This window comes from Platalea leucorodia (genome assembly GCF_965183815.1).
Source record: "Platalea leucorodia genome assembly, chromosome: 4".
Taxonomy (NCBI): domain Eukaryota; kingdom Metazoa; phylum Chordata; class Aves; order Pelecaniformes; family Threskiornithidae; genus Platalea; species Platalea leucorodia.
The window spans coordinates 64,870,503-64,885,316 of record NC_138826.1 but is presented as its reverse complement, the minus strand read 5'-3'; the positions used below and the strand labels follow the sequence as shown (position 1 = coordinate 64,885,316).

General features: G+C 47.6%; 1 protein-coding gene across 1 annotated transcript; it reads right to left on the bottom strand.

The window, feature by feature from the left end:
• Positions 1–2,287: 2,287 nt before the first annotated feature.
• Positions 2,288–6,845, bottom strand: TMEM213 (transmembrane protein 213; the record flags this gene model as incomplete). The annotated part of the gene is made up of 3 exons (XM_082308981.1): positions 2,288–2,517; positions 4,098–4,166; positions 6,764–6,845. 3 exons carry the CDS (start codon positions 6,843–6,845, stop codon positions 2,288–2,290), a joined length of 381 nt encoding a protein of 126 aa, XP_082165107.1.
• Positions 6,846–14,814: the final 7,969 nt, after the last annotated feature.

Below are 14,814 nucleotides of genomic sequence, written 5' to 3'. Positions count from 1 at the left end.
AAATAGCTGCACAGAGCAGACTATTTTGGAGAGTGTGAAAAACAAGCAAGCTGTGCTTTTAAAGGCAGGCTTTAGGAAGCCCCCCCGAACCGCCCAGTTATTATGAAGCTAGTTTGCGGGTGTGGTGCTGGGCTACAGGACATTTAGAGCTCATGTCACCTGCTTACAACTCTTCAGACTGGAACAGATTTACTTCCATGACTGGCTGCATCCATGCACTCATAGCCCTAGCCAAGTAAATGTGATATCTATGAAACATATTCCCTCAAAGACGAAAACCAGTGCCGTATCCAGCAGGCGCTTCTGTGTTCCCAACCAGGAGAACAATCTCCCTAAGACTGGAGAACTGCAGGAAGAGGTCTGCAGAAGGTAGACACTAAGGCAATATGTGGAGATTTTTTTCACAGTATCTTTCACATTGCTTTCAGGCCAATGCACATTTTCCACTATAAATAAATTAGGAAAAAAATTATGTACGTAGCTAGAAGATTTGTTGTCGGTCAGTGATTGCAGTGGTTATTAACTGTCAACCCAGTGTTCTTTCAGTCAGCACCAACAATAAGACGTAGAGTCCTTTGCTTCTATAAGTTTGTACATATATGAGGTGGGGGTTTCTTGTTGGGTTTGTTTGTTTGTTTGTTTTTTGGTTTTTGGTTTTTTTTGTGTAGAAAGAAGTAGTTGGCTGGTCCAACACAGAGATTTATCTTGTGAAAATTACTTTTGTTAATTGTTGTATGTTGAAATGTTGAGCTTTTTTTCTTAATTGAGCAATATTTTGTGATTATTTACCACTAGTAGTATGGTGCATGTAAAAAAAAAAGGGGGGGGGGGGCAAAAACCAAAACAACCAAACAAAACACACACAGTAAAAAAGCCACAAAAGAATTAAGCCCTTCCCTTTCAAACCTTTCTTTCCTGACACTAGCGTCTTTGCTCAGCATTTCACTCCAGAAGACTTTTTGTGTCATGATGCTAATTGATAGGGAAGGATGTCTCTTCCTCAGTGTCTGACTGGTACCCATCCCTGTTGATGGTGGACAGCTGATAAGGGACAACTGCCCATCGCTCTGAAATGGCACAGCGTTGTCCTGATTGAAGTGTCTAGTTGTGCCAGGATCAATTTGAAGAGTCTTAAACTGATTTGTATCTTTTCTAACTGGAAAAGTTATGCATTGATAAGCTGAAGGGAGGCTTTAAGGATATTTAATAGATACAAATCTCCGATAGAGTTTTCTTTGGTTTAAGAGTGATTTTTTTATGTTTCATTTCCGTTGGTCTCTAGCAGGTTTGCTAATCCTGTGTACGTCTAGATGGGTTTAACACTGGATTTACTGTTTTAATAATGGATAGAAATCAAAGTGCTGCAACTGCACCAAACCAGGCTGTTTGACTGCAGTGAGGCAAACCCTCCTGCATGAATATTTCACGTTAGAATCATGTTTCTAACAATTTGGGTTGGATAATTCCTTGCCAATATAAGCTTTATCAATATAAACCAGTCAGCGAGAATCTTTCCATCAATAAGAGTGTTTATTATCATCTTGCATAAATAGGAACAGTTTTGTGCATGAATTGGATACGCTGGTTTAAACCTGCTTGCCACAGTTCAGCTTGGCTTAGTTACTCAGGCAGGTGCAAGCTGAATAAATACAACCAACGTTCGATTCCTACAAAACAGCTCACATATAAAATGCACTGGGAAAACTAGTTTTAATTTCAAACCAGACCAAACAGTCCTTAAGTTTCTATAATAGCGTTTTCACTGGTATCAGTTAATAGGCTTTAAAATACCGCAGGTTAGTGATTGAAAAGGACTCAGTAGAATCAATGAGTTACATCCACTTACTGATGTAACCTGGCCTATAGCTTAGTAACGGACCTGGTAACATTGATCCTCCAGAAAATAGCTTTATTTGTCCACTTTCTGTTTCAAAGTCAAAGGTTATGTACTGGGTTGTCTTAAGAAAATGTGCTATAAACTGGTCCTTCAGCATCTCATTGCTGCCGGCGGCGCACAAACAGCAAGCGTGAAAGGGCTTGGGGAGAAGGTTTTCTCTGCACTGTGGGACATAGCTGGGGGCTTGCAGGGACTTGCCTGCTCCACACCTTGACTGGCAGCTCTGACCTGCCGGGGAGGATGAAGGCCCAGCATGTGCCCTGCTTAGATCTGTCATTTTTTGGCTGAAGGTACGTTCCCTTTCTTTTTTGTTTCTTAGGAAGTGATTGAAATGTTTTGTCAGTGCACCTCACTGCTCCCAGGTGCTGCCGCTTGCTGGCTTGCCCTGCTTCAGGCCACCAAATACTTGGGTTCGTCAGGCCGGAGTTTCATGAGTTTGTCCATGCAGAGCAGGATGAGCGTCAGAAACCAGAGGCTCCAGCCGACGGCCGCTGCAATCCATCCATAATCGTCCATGCCCGTCGGGCAGCACGTGGCTGCTTGCGTGCAGAAGTTCGCGTCTGGTGGCGAAGAAACGAAGTGAGCTGATGTGAGGCTAAGTACGTAAAAGGTTTCCTTTGCTAGAAGGCAGATGAGACAGTGACTTCACTGTCTGCCCTGTGGCCTGTCAGTCCGCCTTGGCATCTTTCCCCTATGCCTGGCTCTTAACCTGGGGGATGGCAATATTCAGTTTCACCTGTATGTCTTCAAGACTCAGTCATCCCTGTCTGGCCAAACACGTGAGCTGCTCCTCTTACCACTGTGCCCACCATTATGGAAATATTTTAAAACTCTTACTTAGCATCTCCTTAGTCATTTTTAGGAATGGAGTATGATAGAAGTAGCTAGTGAAAATTAAAAACAAAGCCAGGGCAGAAAAACCTTCATGTGAGAGAGTAAGAGGATCACTAGCAGAGACACCTTCAGCAGGATCTCCAGTAGTTTAGGTACCCAATAGCTCTGCCAGCAATAGAAGCAGTGGCTGCTCTCTGCTGGCCTGTTAACTGTGACTTGCGCATAACAACTGCAAAACACACCACCATTGGGGGATCCCTGTTTTACGTGTTTAAAAATGAAATAATTTTTAACAATTACATGTATTTTTTTCTTGCACCTTTTGCATCTTTTTGTTGTTGTTGTTTAAATCAGTCTAATTCCCTAAACTCAGTTAAGGAACGTGTCATTAGTTGCTTCATTTATGCTGTTATTTAAAGGCATCTGCCATACTTTTTCCATCAAGGGCACAGTGAAGGCACCCAGCTCTGTGTCTGCATACTGGGTTGTAACATGGAAATATCAAAGGGAGCCTGGAGGACCATGGTATCTCACCCCCTTGAGCCAGAATAAAAGCTGAGCATGAAAACCCAGCGCCCAGGAGACCTGCGGCAGCGAAAATTACCTTGCAGCTACATGCATTGCGTGTTGGATGTGCACGAAGCTTGTCAGCTGTGAAAAGTGAATGCATCCCAAGCTTGGTGCAGGGCAGCCAGCCCTTGCACCATTCCAGGGAAAAGGCGAGTGCAGGTACTGCTCACTTGCTCTCATTCGCATGTGTCGGGCAGGACCATGTTCCTGTGCATTGGCCTTCAGTGCACGCAGAACAGTTGTTCTGCACAGTAGAGAGCAGCCCTTCTCACAACAGGAGAGACATGTTTTGTAGGAGCCTAGAGAAGGGGGAGGGATGCCTGCCCCCTGTACCCGTGTCATGCTTTGAAGTAGCGTACCTCTATTGGTACACGTACTATATTTTGGGAAGTGTAGGACTGTGGAGATGTTGGACATTTGGGATGGAGGATGACTCTTGGAGGACTGGTGGGATCTCAGGTTGCCTGGGACTGGCTGTTTGGGGAAGAGCTGGTGGGATGGGGGAAGGAGGTGCTCCCGGGAGTCCACACTGTGTGTACAGGCACTCAGTCTGGCAGGGGGCTTTAGCACACATGAATTAGCTATGAATTAGTCTGTTCAAAGCTATGAGTCCATCTGAATGTACCTGAGGTATACTGGGCATGCCAATGGACGAGTTTTAGAAATGCATCCTAGGGTTTCACCCGCAATGGAAGCCTTGACAACAGATAAATCCTTTTCCGGGACAGCCTCTCAGTCACGTGTGTAGTCCCATCACCTGGCTTTATCATGGTAGTAATGATTTATGAAGACTTACTAAGACATGGTGCTTCGTACTCAGTTGTGAGCATGGAGCTTGTTGAAACATTGGAGACGTCTTCAGCTGCTGCCAGAAGGAAAGCACAGGAGAAAAGGCAAGTTAGATTAGAAAAACAATACTGGGCATCAAACACAAAAATCTGAAAGCCATTGGCCTTCCAGAGGTTTGTAGGATGGAAACAACTTGGAGAAAATAAGTTCCTGCTCCTAAACGCTGCTACATCAGGGTATGCTTTCACACCCCACCGCTGTCAACACAGGCTTAGAGAGACCTGCTGTAGCAGCAGCCATAAGGAGCAGCTGGATCACTCTGCCTCTGCCTGAGTGTGACCCTGGTGTGAGCCATTCACTCAGAGCTCAAATTAGCCACCATCCTTTCCTGAGCTACAGGGACTAAGCAAGGACTGAAATAAGAGAAAGCATTCGGTGGCATGGGGAGATCCATGGCCAGCAAGCTGTACATCTACCTCCTTTTGCCCTTAGAAAAATCCTGGTGACTCTGGGGTACGAAGAAGTCTGGCTGAGCCCATCAGTGCAGAGCCTCAGCAGATCCACCATAGCCTCAGTGGGAAGCTTTGGCTGTGCTGCAGTTCAGGCGCAGCTGTGTCTGAAACTGTTCTGGCTGGGCTCCAGTTCAGGCCAGTACGAGCTCATTAACCAGCTCAGGTTGGAAAATACAACATACAGAAATAAGTAAAGGAGGAAAGGGCCAAGGGCTTCAATGAAGAAGGTTTTCACTCTTTATCCTGCTTTCTACCCAGAATTGGAGCACACTTGCGCTCTGGCACAGTGCTGCGGCTGGTCTCCAGCCCTCCAAATCTGTATACAGTGTCACATGCCAAAGCCTCCTTAGACCTCCTAATGCCCCCCTTGACCCTCAGCTTCAGCATGCACCTCGCAGCCCTGCAGGATCAAATGCGAGGACAACTGCAGGCTGCTGTGCTCCCTGTGCATTAACACCAGCCTGTCCCCTGCTGCAGAAGGAAGGGAGTCAAAGAAATACCGCCTCCTGTGCCACTGTGAGCAGTACAGTTTGAGTTCAGCCAGGTGAAGTATCCCATGCTGAAACAATCCCCTGCAGAGATACATGAAAAACACAGCCTGGAGAGACTACAGGAATAAGGACTCCTGCTGGATGCAGATGGAGGGGCTCCAACGTGCTGTTGTTCCACAAACCAAGCAGAGGCTATGAGAGAGCTGTTTCCCGTCAAACCACCACTCTGAGCTGATAATGTGGACTGTGACAGAAAGAGAAAATCAGTTCCAGCTTGATTTCACTGAAGATTTTCCTTATCGCTCTCTACCACTACCTGGAGGTTGTAGCAAAGTGGGGGTCGGTCTCTTGTCCCAAGTAACAAGTGAAAGGACAAGAGGAAACGGCCTCAAGTTGCGCCAGGGGAGGTTTAGGTTGGATATGAGGAAAAATTTGTTCACTGAAAGGGTAGTCAGGCACTGGAACAGGCTGCCCAGGGAAGTGGTTGAGTCCACATTGCTGGAGGTATTTAAAAGACGTGTAGGTGTGGTGCTTAGGGACATGGTTTAGTGGTGGACTTGGCAGTGCTAGGCTAAGAGTTGGACTTGATGATCTTAAAGGTCTTTTCCAACCTAAACGATTCTATGATTTTATGATTTCAAAATAATGGCTCAGCTTTAGTTTCAGTTCAAGAAAACACACCAGAACAAGACCTTTGACCAAACCTTTGCTTTGAGTTTGGTATTTTCCAAGTAACAACAAATAAACTGAGGTTGTCCTACAGGAGATGTCCCCCTTGGGCTCACCTGCTGTTGTCCAGCTTTGCATTTTGAGCTGACTGACCATCAGCGAGACCAGAGCTTTTCTTACGGCCGCTGCCATGCTGGGAGCAGGTCCCTGGGCAGTCTGAGCCAGGGAAGGGGCTGAGTACGCCCCATTCCTCTTTCTGACTCTGCTAGGACTTGCTGAATGACCTTGGCTAAGCCCATAATTTGTTTTCTGGGTTAATAAGTACCTCATGGGAGCACTGGGAAGAATCATTAAAAACTATGTATGACCTGTGGAAGAAAGTGCTGTAGAATGCCGAGCATTGGTTCATGTTTATAGACTTTGCAGCCCAAAGGACAGGCTGTCAAAGCTAACCCATCTTTAAACATCTGGCAGGTCTCAATTGGTGCTGATATACAAATGCAGGCAGTAGCCTGATGGGAAAGGAGCAGCTCATAGGTCTCATTTACACTTTGGTTTTGGGCAACTTCTCCAATTAAGGGGGCATGAAAGGCAGATTTCTTGCAAAAAGTACCTAATAAGAGCTAAACCGGACTACAGGGAGCCTCTTGGGTGGTATTTCACATGGTCCCTTGCCTCAGCAGCCACGTGAAGGCCAAGTAACTGTGGTCCCCTATCTCCTTGCCATTCAGTGGAGCAACCTGCAGCTGAGTCCCACGTACGGTGGATCTGTAAATAGCTGGCACAAGCACATCTCTTCAGAAAGATGCTGTGATCAATCACGTCAAGTAATTCTCATTAGCATTAATCAATTCCAGCTCTTTACACTTTTTAGATGAGACAAGGGATCCCATCTTGTTTTTAAAAAGCAAATTACTGTCAGTGGGCAATATATTTAGATATTGATAGGAGAGGGCGAAAAGGCAGGGTACAGAAACTGGAGCATAAGAGAAGATAAATACCTGTCGAGCAGGAATACTGGAGCACGGTGGTGAAGAAGAGCACAGCGAAGGCTGCCCAGCGTTCGACAGAGAAGTGCTTCATGCTGGGGGTCCAGCTCCCACCCCAGCGGCCGCGCAGATCAGGTCGCTGTTGCCGGCAGCTCTGGTTCAGCAAATCCTCGATAAGCTCAGAGAGTCGGTGTGCAGGGCAGAGGGTGGAGCAAAGGAGCTTCCTGCTGCCAGGACACCTTGAACTTTCCTGCCACAACAGGGTGAGGAAAGAGAAGGGCTCCAACCAAAACAGCTCCAGCAGGAGGTGGATACCAGTGCCGAGGCAGGTGGAGGGCCCCTGAAGGTCAAGCCTGAAGGTTTCTGCCCAGGATCTGCTGCAGCCGGAGGGAGGAAAGGCCTCCAGAGCCAGCCCTTCCCCAAGGGGTCCCAGGCACCTTCTGTCATCTGATTCTCCTTTTGGTCCTGTGAAGATGGTCTAGCAGAGTTGGAAAGGAGCAGAGAGGATCAGGGTAGAGAATTTGCCTGTTCGGCTTTGATTTTGCATGTTTGTTGGCTTGACTGACCCCCCCCAACTGCCCGGGAATGATGATTTTTTGGAAGGGCTGTGTGGAAGCCTAAAAAAAAAAAAAAAAAAAAAAGTCTTTTGTCACACTGATACAGTAGCCATTGGGTTAACACAGGCTATGGGCATGTTTCCACTGAGAAATGGGATGAAACCAGTTGCTTCGTGTAGGGTACCGCCAGCTATTGCACAGTAACAGTGCCCTTTCCTTAAAGAGCTGTGTTGGGTTATGTGTTGAGATCAACTCAAGCTTGAGGCCTCTCTGCATGGGAGAAGCTGCTGCTGTTCTCGCCCCGTGAGCACAGCTGTGTCGCTGCCTGCATCACCCATGCGCAATGGGGTGCTGAAAGAGCAGTTTTTCTCCTCTTGTAGTTACACCACCTCCTCCATGACACAGGCAAAGCCAAGGGCTTCTCCCTCCCACCTGCACAGCTCTATCTGCAGACCAGGAGGGTTCCTGGCAAAATGATATCAGCAAAAGGGAAAGATTTTTTTCTACAGTCCTGGCTGGAAAAGCCACGCTGTTGAAGTGCTTGTGGTGTTGTCCTGCTCTGACGAGCACCACACATTGCTGCTCTTCCCCAGGCTGTTGGCTCTGCTTGCTCCTATCTTTGACCCACCACGACATCCTTGTTAGAGGAAACTTCAGGCATTAAATGGGGCGGGAAGGCACTAGGAGAGGTGGGCTCATCAGGGAGCAGGTTGCTGGTGCTCTTCAGCGGTGGTCACTCATGGCTTCAGGTGCTCACGTGAGAACGAAGCTGTCTGGGGCCTGTTCTGGATGTGCAGCCATCCCATGGGAGGCCAGGAGGAAGGTTCCCGGGGCAGCAATCCTAGTAGGATGGGTAGTATCTAAAAATTGTCTCTTTTCTTCCCTCCAAGCTGCTGAAACTCACAGGGACAGGTGTAATAGACTTCTCACAGGAACTGCGGCGAGCTACGTACAACGGGGTGCTGCTGTGCAAAACTATAAGGTTTGTTTGGTTTCCCATTGTTTAAGAAAAAGCTTGAGAGCAAAACTCACGTAGACTTGGCCCTGCCCGGGATTTCTGTGGGGTGAACTCACTTGTCCTCCCCTCTGGCCACCCCCCGCCACCAAAAACACTCTGCTCCCCTCCAGCTGCGAGTATTTCCACAATGCAGCAGGACACAGGCAGCCGGAGGTTCCCCCCAGAGAGAGGGCACACTGAGCCGCAGATGAAGGCAGGCCAGCTGAAATGGGCACATTTACCCTCCTCGTCTCCCCGTTTTCATGTCAACAAGTTGCCAGGGCTGGCGGAGTTCGGGCTGCGCTGGCCGGTCTGCGAGAGCCACCTCCTGCTGCTGCAGGTGTGCGTGGCCCCGTCCTTCGGCTGGCACCCAAGGGGTGCCCGAAGGCGAGTTGTGCTCGGCTGGCAGCTGGGCTGGGTGCGTGACCCCAGTGGCCATTGCTCTTGGCCTTGGTAAACATGAGTCACAGCAGGAGAGATGCTGTGAAAATGCTCTGACTGCTCAGAGTTGCTTGAAAATAGCCTATAGGATAATTTCAGTGTCCAAGTCCTTTCATGCTAGTTGCCTTTAATTTGTGTTTTTATCTGAGCGTTCTGTTGCATCAAAACTAAAATTCAACTCTTTAGTGGGGAAAGGCTCTCCACTTTCTTCCAGTTTCACCTGTCCCTCCTGAATTTCTCACCCATGATTTCTGCTGAAAGTTGACCTGGCAGTTAATTTTGCAAAAATAATGAGTACAAAAGTGTTCTGTGCAGCCCAAAATATTTGAGTGGAAATGAAAAGACAAAACTGCTCTACTGTTGCATGAATGATTCAATTTGTAATGAAATGTCTTTTGAATTTTAACTATTACCTCAATGCTCTTTGCCGGCTTGCAGGTAAGTGTGCCTATTTCTAGGGGACGCTGAAAGTGTTTTGTACAATTACCATAATGAATTTCTTTTCCTTTCCAAAATGTGTTCCCTCCATGGTTCAGAAAGGGCCTGCTCCAAAGCCTTCTGAAGCAGTGAACAGGCTGCGCTTGGCTTCAGTGATTTTTTGATCGGATTGGAAATGCCTTCAGGCTTTGCTTGATAAGTTCAGACACAATGGGAGCCCTATAAAATCATCTCCTGACACAGATTTGGATTTGTTTCATTTCTTCTGTGTAACACATTCATATTTCAGTGCTGTGACAGTCAGAAGAGCGATAAGGCTCTCCAAAGCCTTCCCCGAGCTTGGTTTCTACACGTCGCGTGAACGCCCGTCTCCACGGGGGTGCCCTGGCACACGAGGCGCGACTGCAGCACCAGCAGAGGCGGGGGCTTCCTTTCCTCGGGCTCCCCTTCCCACGCAGTTCTCAAGGCAGGACTCCGTTTACTCTAAAATTAGGTACTGCCCCACACCTCCCCTTGGAGACTGTTCCACAATACGCAGGGCTGCTGGTCAGCTTTTCCTCAGTGATCACGGAGGAGGCAATACCTACTGGTTGGTACATTTTGTGCCACAGAGAGAGCTTCACAGCTGAAGTTCTCTGATGACCGAGGTGTTACCCTTGACCCATCACCACCAGGTGTGGCTCTCAAAGTTATTACCTTTATCACATGCATACACACTCACTCTGTCTCTCTCTCTGTATTTTCTGTTTACACAGGCAACATGTTTATATTTTTACTTCCAAATGAAAGCTGATTGCTGCTGCAATCCTGTTCCATCCCAGCAGTGACCAGCACGATGGTAACTGAGCCGTAGCACGGTATTTAACTCAGGGCAAAACACGCAACCCATGAGAGCACAGCAGAGCAGGTACATCATCTCTGGGCATATCAGTGATAAGAGGACAAATCCCTTTTTTCCGTATGGCGCTTGAGGTCAGTTTAACTACTCCCCTACTCTTGTTTCAGCATAACTGAGGTGCTACTCTGCTTAGCTGCTGCGACAGGAGGGAGCTTTGGTGAAAGACAGCCCACACATTAACATCACACGTAGCCACACAAAACCTTCTGCGTGGTGGAGCTAAGCATGGAGCGATTATGGCTGAGATACTGATCCCGGAGCCACCTACAGCTGCCTGGAGCTTCCCCATGCTGCTGAAAGTGATGACAGCCCGGCTGGAGGGGTTGTACATTTGGGACCCCCCTGAGCTCTGTGTGTTGGCACACTGAAGTTGATGACGAGTTGACAATTCCCAGTTACAATTCACAAGGGCTCTGTGCAGCCTTTGAGGTCGTGGTCCTAAGCACCAAGGAGGATGCTGGGTGGTCTGTGCTATCGGTGAGACCACAGGAGTCGATCTATCTCCTACGCTTGCTTCGTAGGTAGCAAAATCTCCAAGTGCAGCTCTAGAAAAGTGTCTCTTGGGAGGGCAGGTCTGTCTGTTAGTGACCAGCTGTCTTTGTATTGCGGGGTGAGCTCCCTCCCAGGTGGCCTTTATAAAGCTTAAAAAAGCTTAAGGGCCTTTATAAAGCCCTCAAAATGGCTTTAAAAAGCTCAAAACCTTAAGCCTGATGCCAATAATGTGTCCATCAGAGAGGGGGCCGTTTTGTTTGGTATCTTCATTGCTGTGAAAAGTACCCATCTAAGATAAAGCTACCTGTGAAGAGGGGATTTGATTTTTAAAACTAGGCAAATGGAGGAAAAAAATCAAAACCACAAAGATCTTACTCTTTAAATGAAATAAGGGGAGAGGGGATCTGCTTTCTGTCGCACCGAGGAAAGCAGCTCTAGCATTTCAAGTAACTCCACAACCGTGTCCTTTGTGTTTTCCAGTCCAGGCTGGGTTTGCTATTAGACAAATGTTGAGCCTGTGGCCCTGCTGCGACCCCGTGCTGTCCCTCTGGAGACCCCAGCGAGGGAGCCCGAGACCAGCCGGCCGGGCGGCGCGGGGCTGCCCAAGAAGAAGGGCTGCCTTCAGCTCGCCCAGGCAGAGCTGCTGGTGCCGACAATGAGCCCACTGACGGGGCTCCTCCGAACGGCGCCTCATCGTCAGCCATTATCATCTGATCTTTAATAAGAAGATTATTATAAAATAATGTTCTTACTTCCAAATGCCAGAGGCATGAAATAGGATATGCTTTCTGCTTCTCTCCTCTGCCTGGGAAGGGGGGGAGGGAAGGGCAAGAGAAATGGCTTTATCCCGACGCTCCATGTTCACTTGTTCCTCGGCTGACGGGATGGAGTGGCTGGCACACCGCGGCTTGCTTTGGTGATGAAGTGTGTGTTGGGGTCCCCTTCTGCTCCCCCCCGCCCCGACAGCTTGTAGGGGAGTAGCTGAGTGTAACTGTGGGGCTGAATAAGAGCAGCATAGGTGCAAAACAGAAGTAAATCCTGGTATCATCAAATGAACACAACAGCTTTGCCAGGCGGAAGATATGCTGCGGGTTCAGAGGTGGGGGGAGTAGCCTGAGAAGCTGTTTTATTTTGTTGTGTCAATATACCTTGGTGAAGACCTGAATGATGACTCCTCTTATTTAGCATTATAGCATGGGCTGCAAGGCAATGCCCTTCCTTTCCCCCACCAGCTTCTTCTCAGCCCTGTGTGGTGGACATGCTGCTTTTGCACGTGATGAATGCAGGACAGCAACAACTTCACTTCTGCTTTACCGAGAGAAGCTCCCATTTGCCAACAGAAAGTGCTGAATTTCATCAGCCTTTGCTCTCTTTCCTTGGTAGCGCCGATGGAGGAAACAGAGCTGGCTGGTGGTGGCGGCTGGTGCGGGAGGAGCACGGTGCAGTCAAAGCGGGTGGGAGGCCAGGGAGCCCCACGGCCAGCTCAGCTGAGCAAAATGAAAGTTTTAGGCCTACCCGCTAGAACTGCCTTATAATTTTTAGTACCTCCTTTTTGGATCGCGCCGCTTGATGCAGCTGGATTTTGGAAAGTGGCAGGAGCCCTCTCGCACTAGCTGAGCTACCGAAGCAGGGCCGCTGTTTGTTGCTTTTGAATAGAAAACCTCCGTGCTGGGAAACTCTCTGCTGTTGCTTACCTTTCGGCATTGCTCCCTTGGACAAGCTCTGCCCTTTGGTTTGTCAGGTCAGGGCTACTGGGTACCTCTGAAAAAACAGGTCTGAGAAAGCATTTCTTTAAGGGGTACTTTACAATTTACATATAGCTATGCATTTTCATTAGCTCTTCTTTTGAGATAAAACTTCTCATGGATGCTAGATTATTTACCAGGATGAAACCCTGCCGCCTCTGACCTCAGTGGGAGCTAAGCCATTGGTTTTAGGAGGGGATGAATTTCTCTCTGGAGCCCTTGCTTTAGCAGCTGAAGTCTACAAAGCTGTATTTTCGCCACAGCATTTGTTATTTCAAGGAGTGAGAATCAAGTTCCCGTGTCTCTGCATTGCCCTAGGCTAGCGCAGCTCTCCTGACTGAGCCCCTGCCCTCCCAGCGCGCTCTCTGCTGTGTAGCTCTGCCCGTCCCCCAGCTGCGGTAAAATCATTAATCTCCCATTGTTTCCCTGTCCTTTCCCCGGCTGCCTTAGGTGAGGAAAAACCAGCGAGAAACAGGGCAGAAGTTTTCCACCTCCCTGGCAATTGATCTTCCATCCAGGGCTTGCAAATGAGTTTTTATGGGTTTATAGCTCTCTGGGTACAGCAGGTTTCAAAGGCTCTCGCTCGTTTTCGGGTGGCCGGGGCGGTGTGAGCCGGCATGCCCCATCTGTTATTAGTCTCAACAAGCCGCGCGCTGCCTCAACACAGCACGCATTTGTCACAGACCTGACGCAGAGGTTGTGACCGAGCCAGAAAGCACTGGGTCCAGACCACCCGGGGGTTGTTTCGGGACAGAAAAGGTTTCCCTTCTCTGGTCCAGACCAGTTCTGACCTTAAAAGAAAAGGTTTGCTGTGCCCTGTGCGAGACAGGACAGTTGGCCGGGGCGCTTCCCTCGCCGCCCTCCTCGCCCGGCGCGGTGCTTGCAGCCGTGCCAAAGCACAACCCTGCTGTCACCGCCCGACGGGACTGCTGGCCGGCCGAGGGGAGAGCTCGCCCCTTCCCTGGGGAGAGGGCCTGCCGGAAAGGAGCGCGGTGGCCGAGAGGTAAACCCCAGTAACACCTTCCCCAAAGCGATTTACAGCGCCGGGATTTACCCTGCCCAAAACCTGGTGCGTTTTAATGCAGTGCAATACTGCTGGAAAATAGCGACGGGGGATAGTGTGAGTGGTTTCTCACTTAACTGTTCTTTTGCCAAAGGAAAAAATTGGAGGGGGTGTGTGTTGATAGAGGCATGGCTGGCAGCAGGTGGCCGCGGGCAAGCCTCCTGTGGCTGCAGGAACGGATGAAGGGCGAATGCTCTGCCTTCCTCGGAATAGGGCTGGGAAGGGTTTCCTAGCTGGGAAGAGGTTTCTCGTTCTGTTTTTCATTTTTCTGTCATTCCAAATCAAGACGAAAGTGAGCCTTTGGGGTTTTTCACTGACGGATTACTGAGAAAAAGTAGAACACTGGGTTTGGATGGTTTGAAGCAGTTTAACTAAGATATTTCCAAATATTTCATTTGAGTTTTGGTTTTTTAATTCTAAGGTTTTAACATTTTTTATGGAAGTTAACTGTAGGTTTAGAAATACAAACTGCTTTAAATTGTAGTCTTTTCACCCTTTTCAGTCTAAAGTAGTTAAGATGGGATGTTTTGATGGTCTTTTAGACTTTTTGAAAATCTTTTAAACTTTTTGAAAATCAGAGCTAGGGAATTTTTTTTACTTTCTTGCATGAGTAGTGGGGGTCTCTTGCAGCTTTTGTGTCTGTTTCCTTTTGTGAAAAATACAGTTTGCTGAAAAATGTCCAACCAACTTTAAAGATTATATCCTTACTCAACCCACTGGAGCTAGCACATGATATATTTTATTTTCACAAGCTACTAGTTGTCATATATTTTCAACATCTTAAATCATTTAGTGAATGAGTACAGACAGTAAGACAAGGAAAGCTCACAGGACAATTGAGCAGATACAGACTTGTGACTACTCTGCTCCTATTAAACAAGGCTTTAATATCTTGCAAAGTGTTTCTCTCGCATTTAAGGTAAATCTTTCATATGTTATAAAGAACATTATTAGAATCTACATTAAAAGAAGTGTTGCAAGACAAGATTCATGGAGAGAGAGAGAGAGAGAGATTAGGACAACTGACTTCTCACCCTTATCAACAAGTAGAAGTGAGGATATAAAGGGATTTTGGTTTGCTATTTATAAAATGTAGGCTTGCTACAAAATTAAACGCATGCAAGAAGTGTATCTACTTGCATGATTTTCTCTGGGTAATAATAATTACTGTGTTTGTGCTTGCAAATCAGTTAATTTTGGCAATTTGTATGTTCAGGTTATTCAAAGTAAATAAGAAGCATACAGACAAAAGGAACTTTCATGAAATGCGTGATATTTCATGTATCTCATTTTGAAGACAGTCCTTTATGGGGAGAATATGCTTTTTAAATCTTGAAGTTTGTTTTAATTTAATAAAGTAGTCCTCTTCTCCCCATCCCCATATAACACACTCCAGATGTTTTTGCAATGTTGTGTTCGCACTACCAATGAA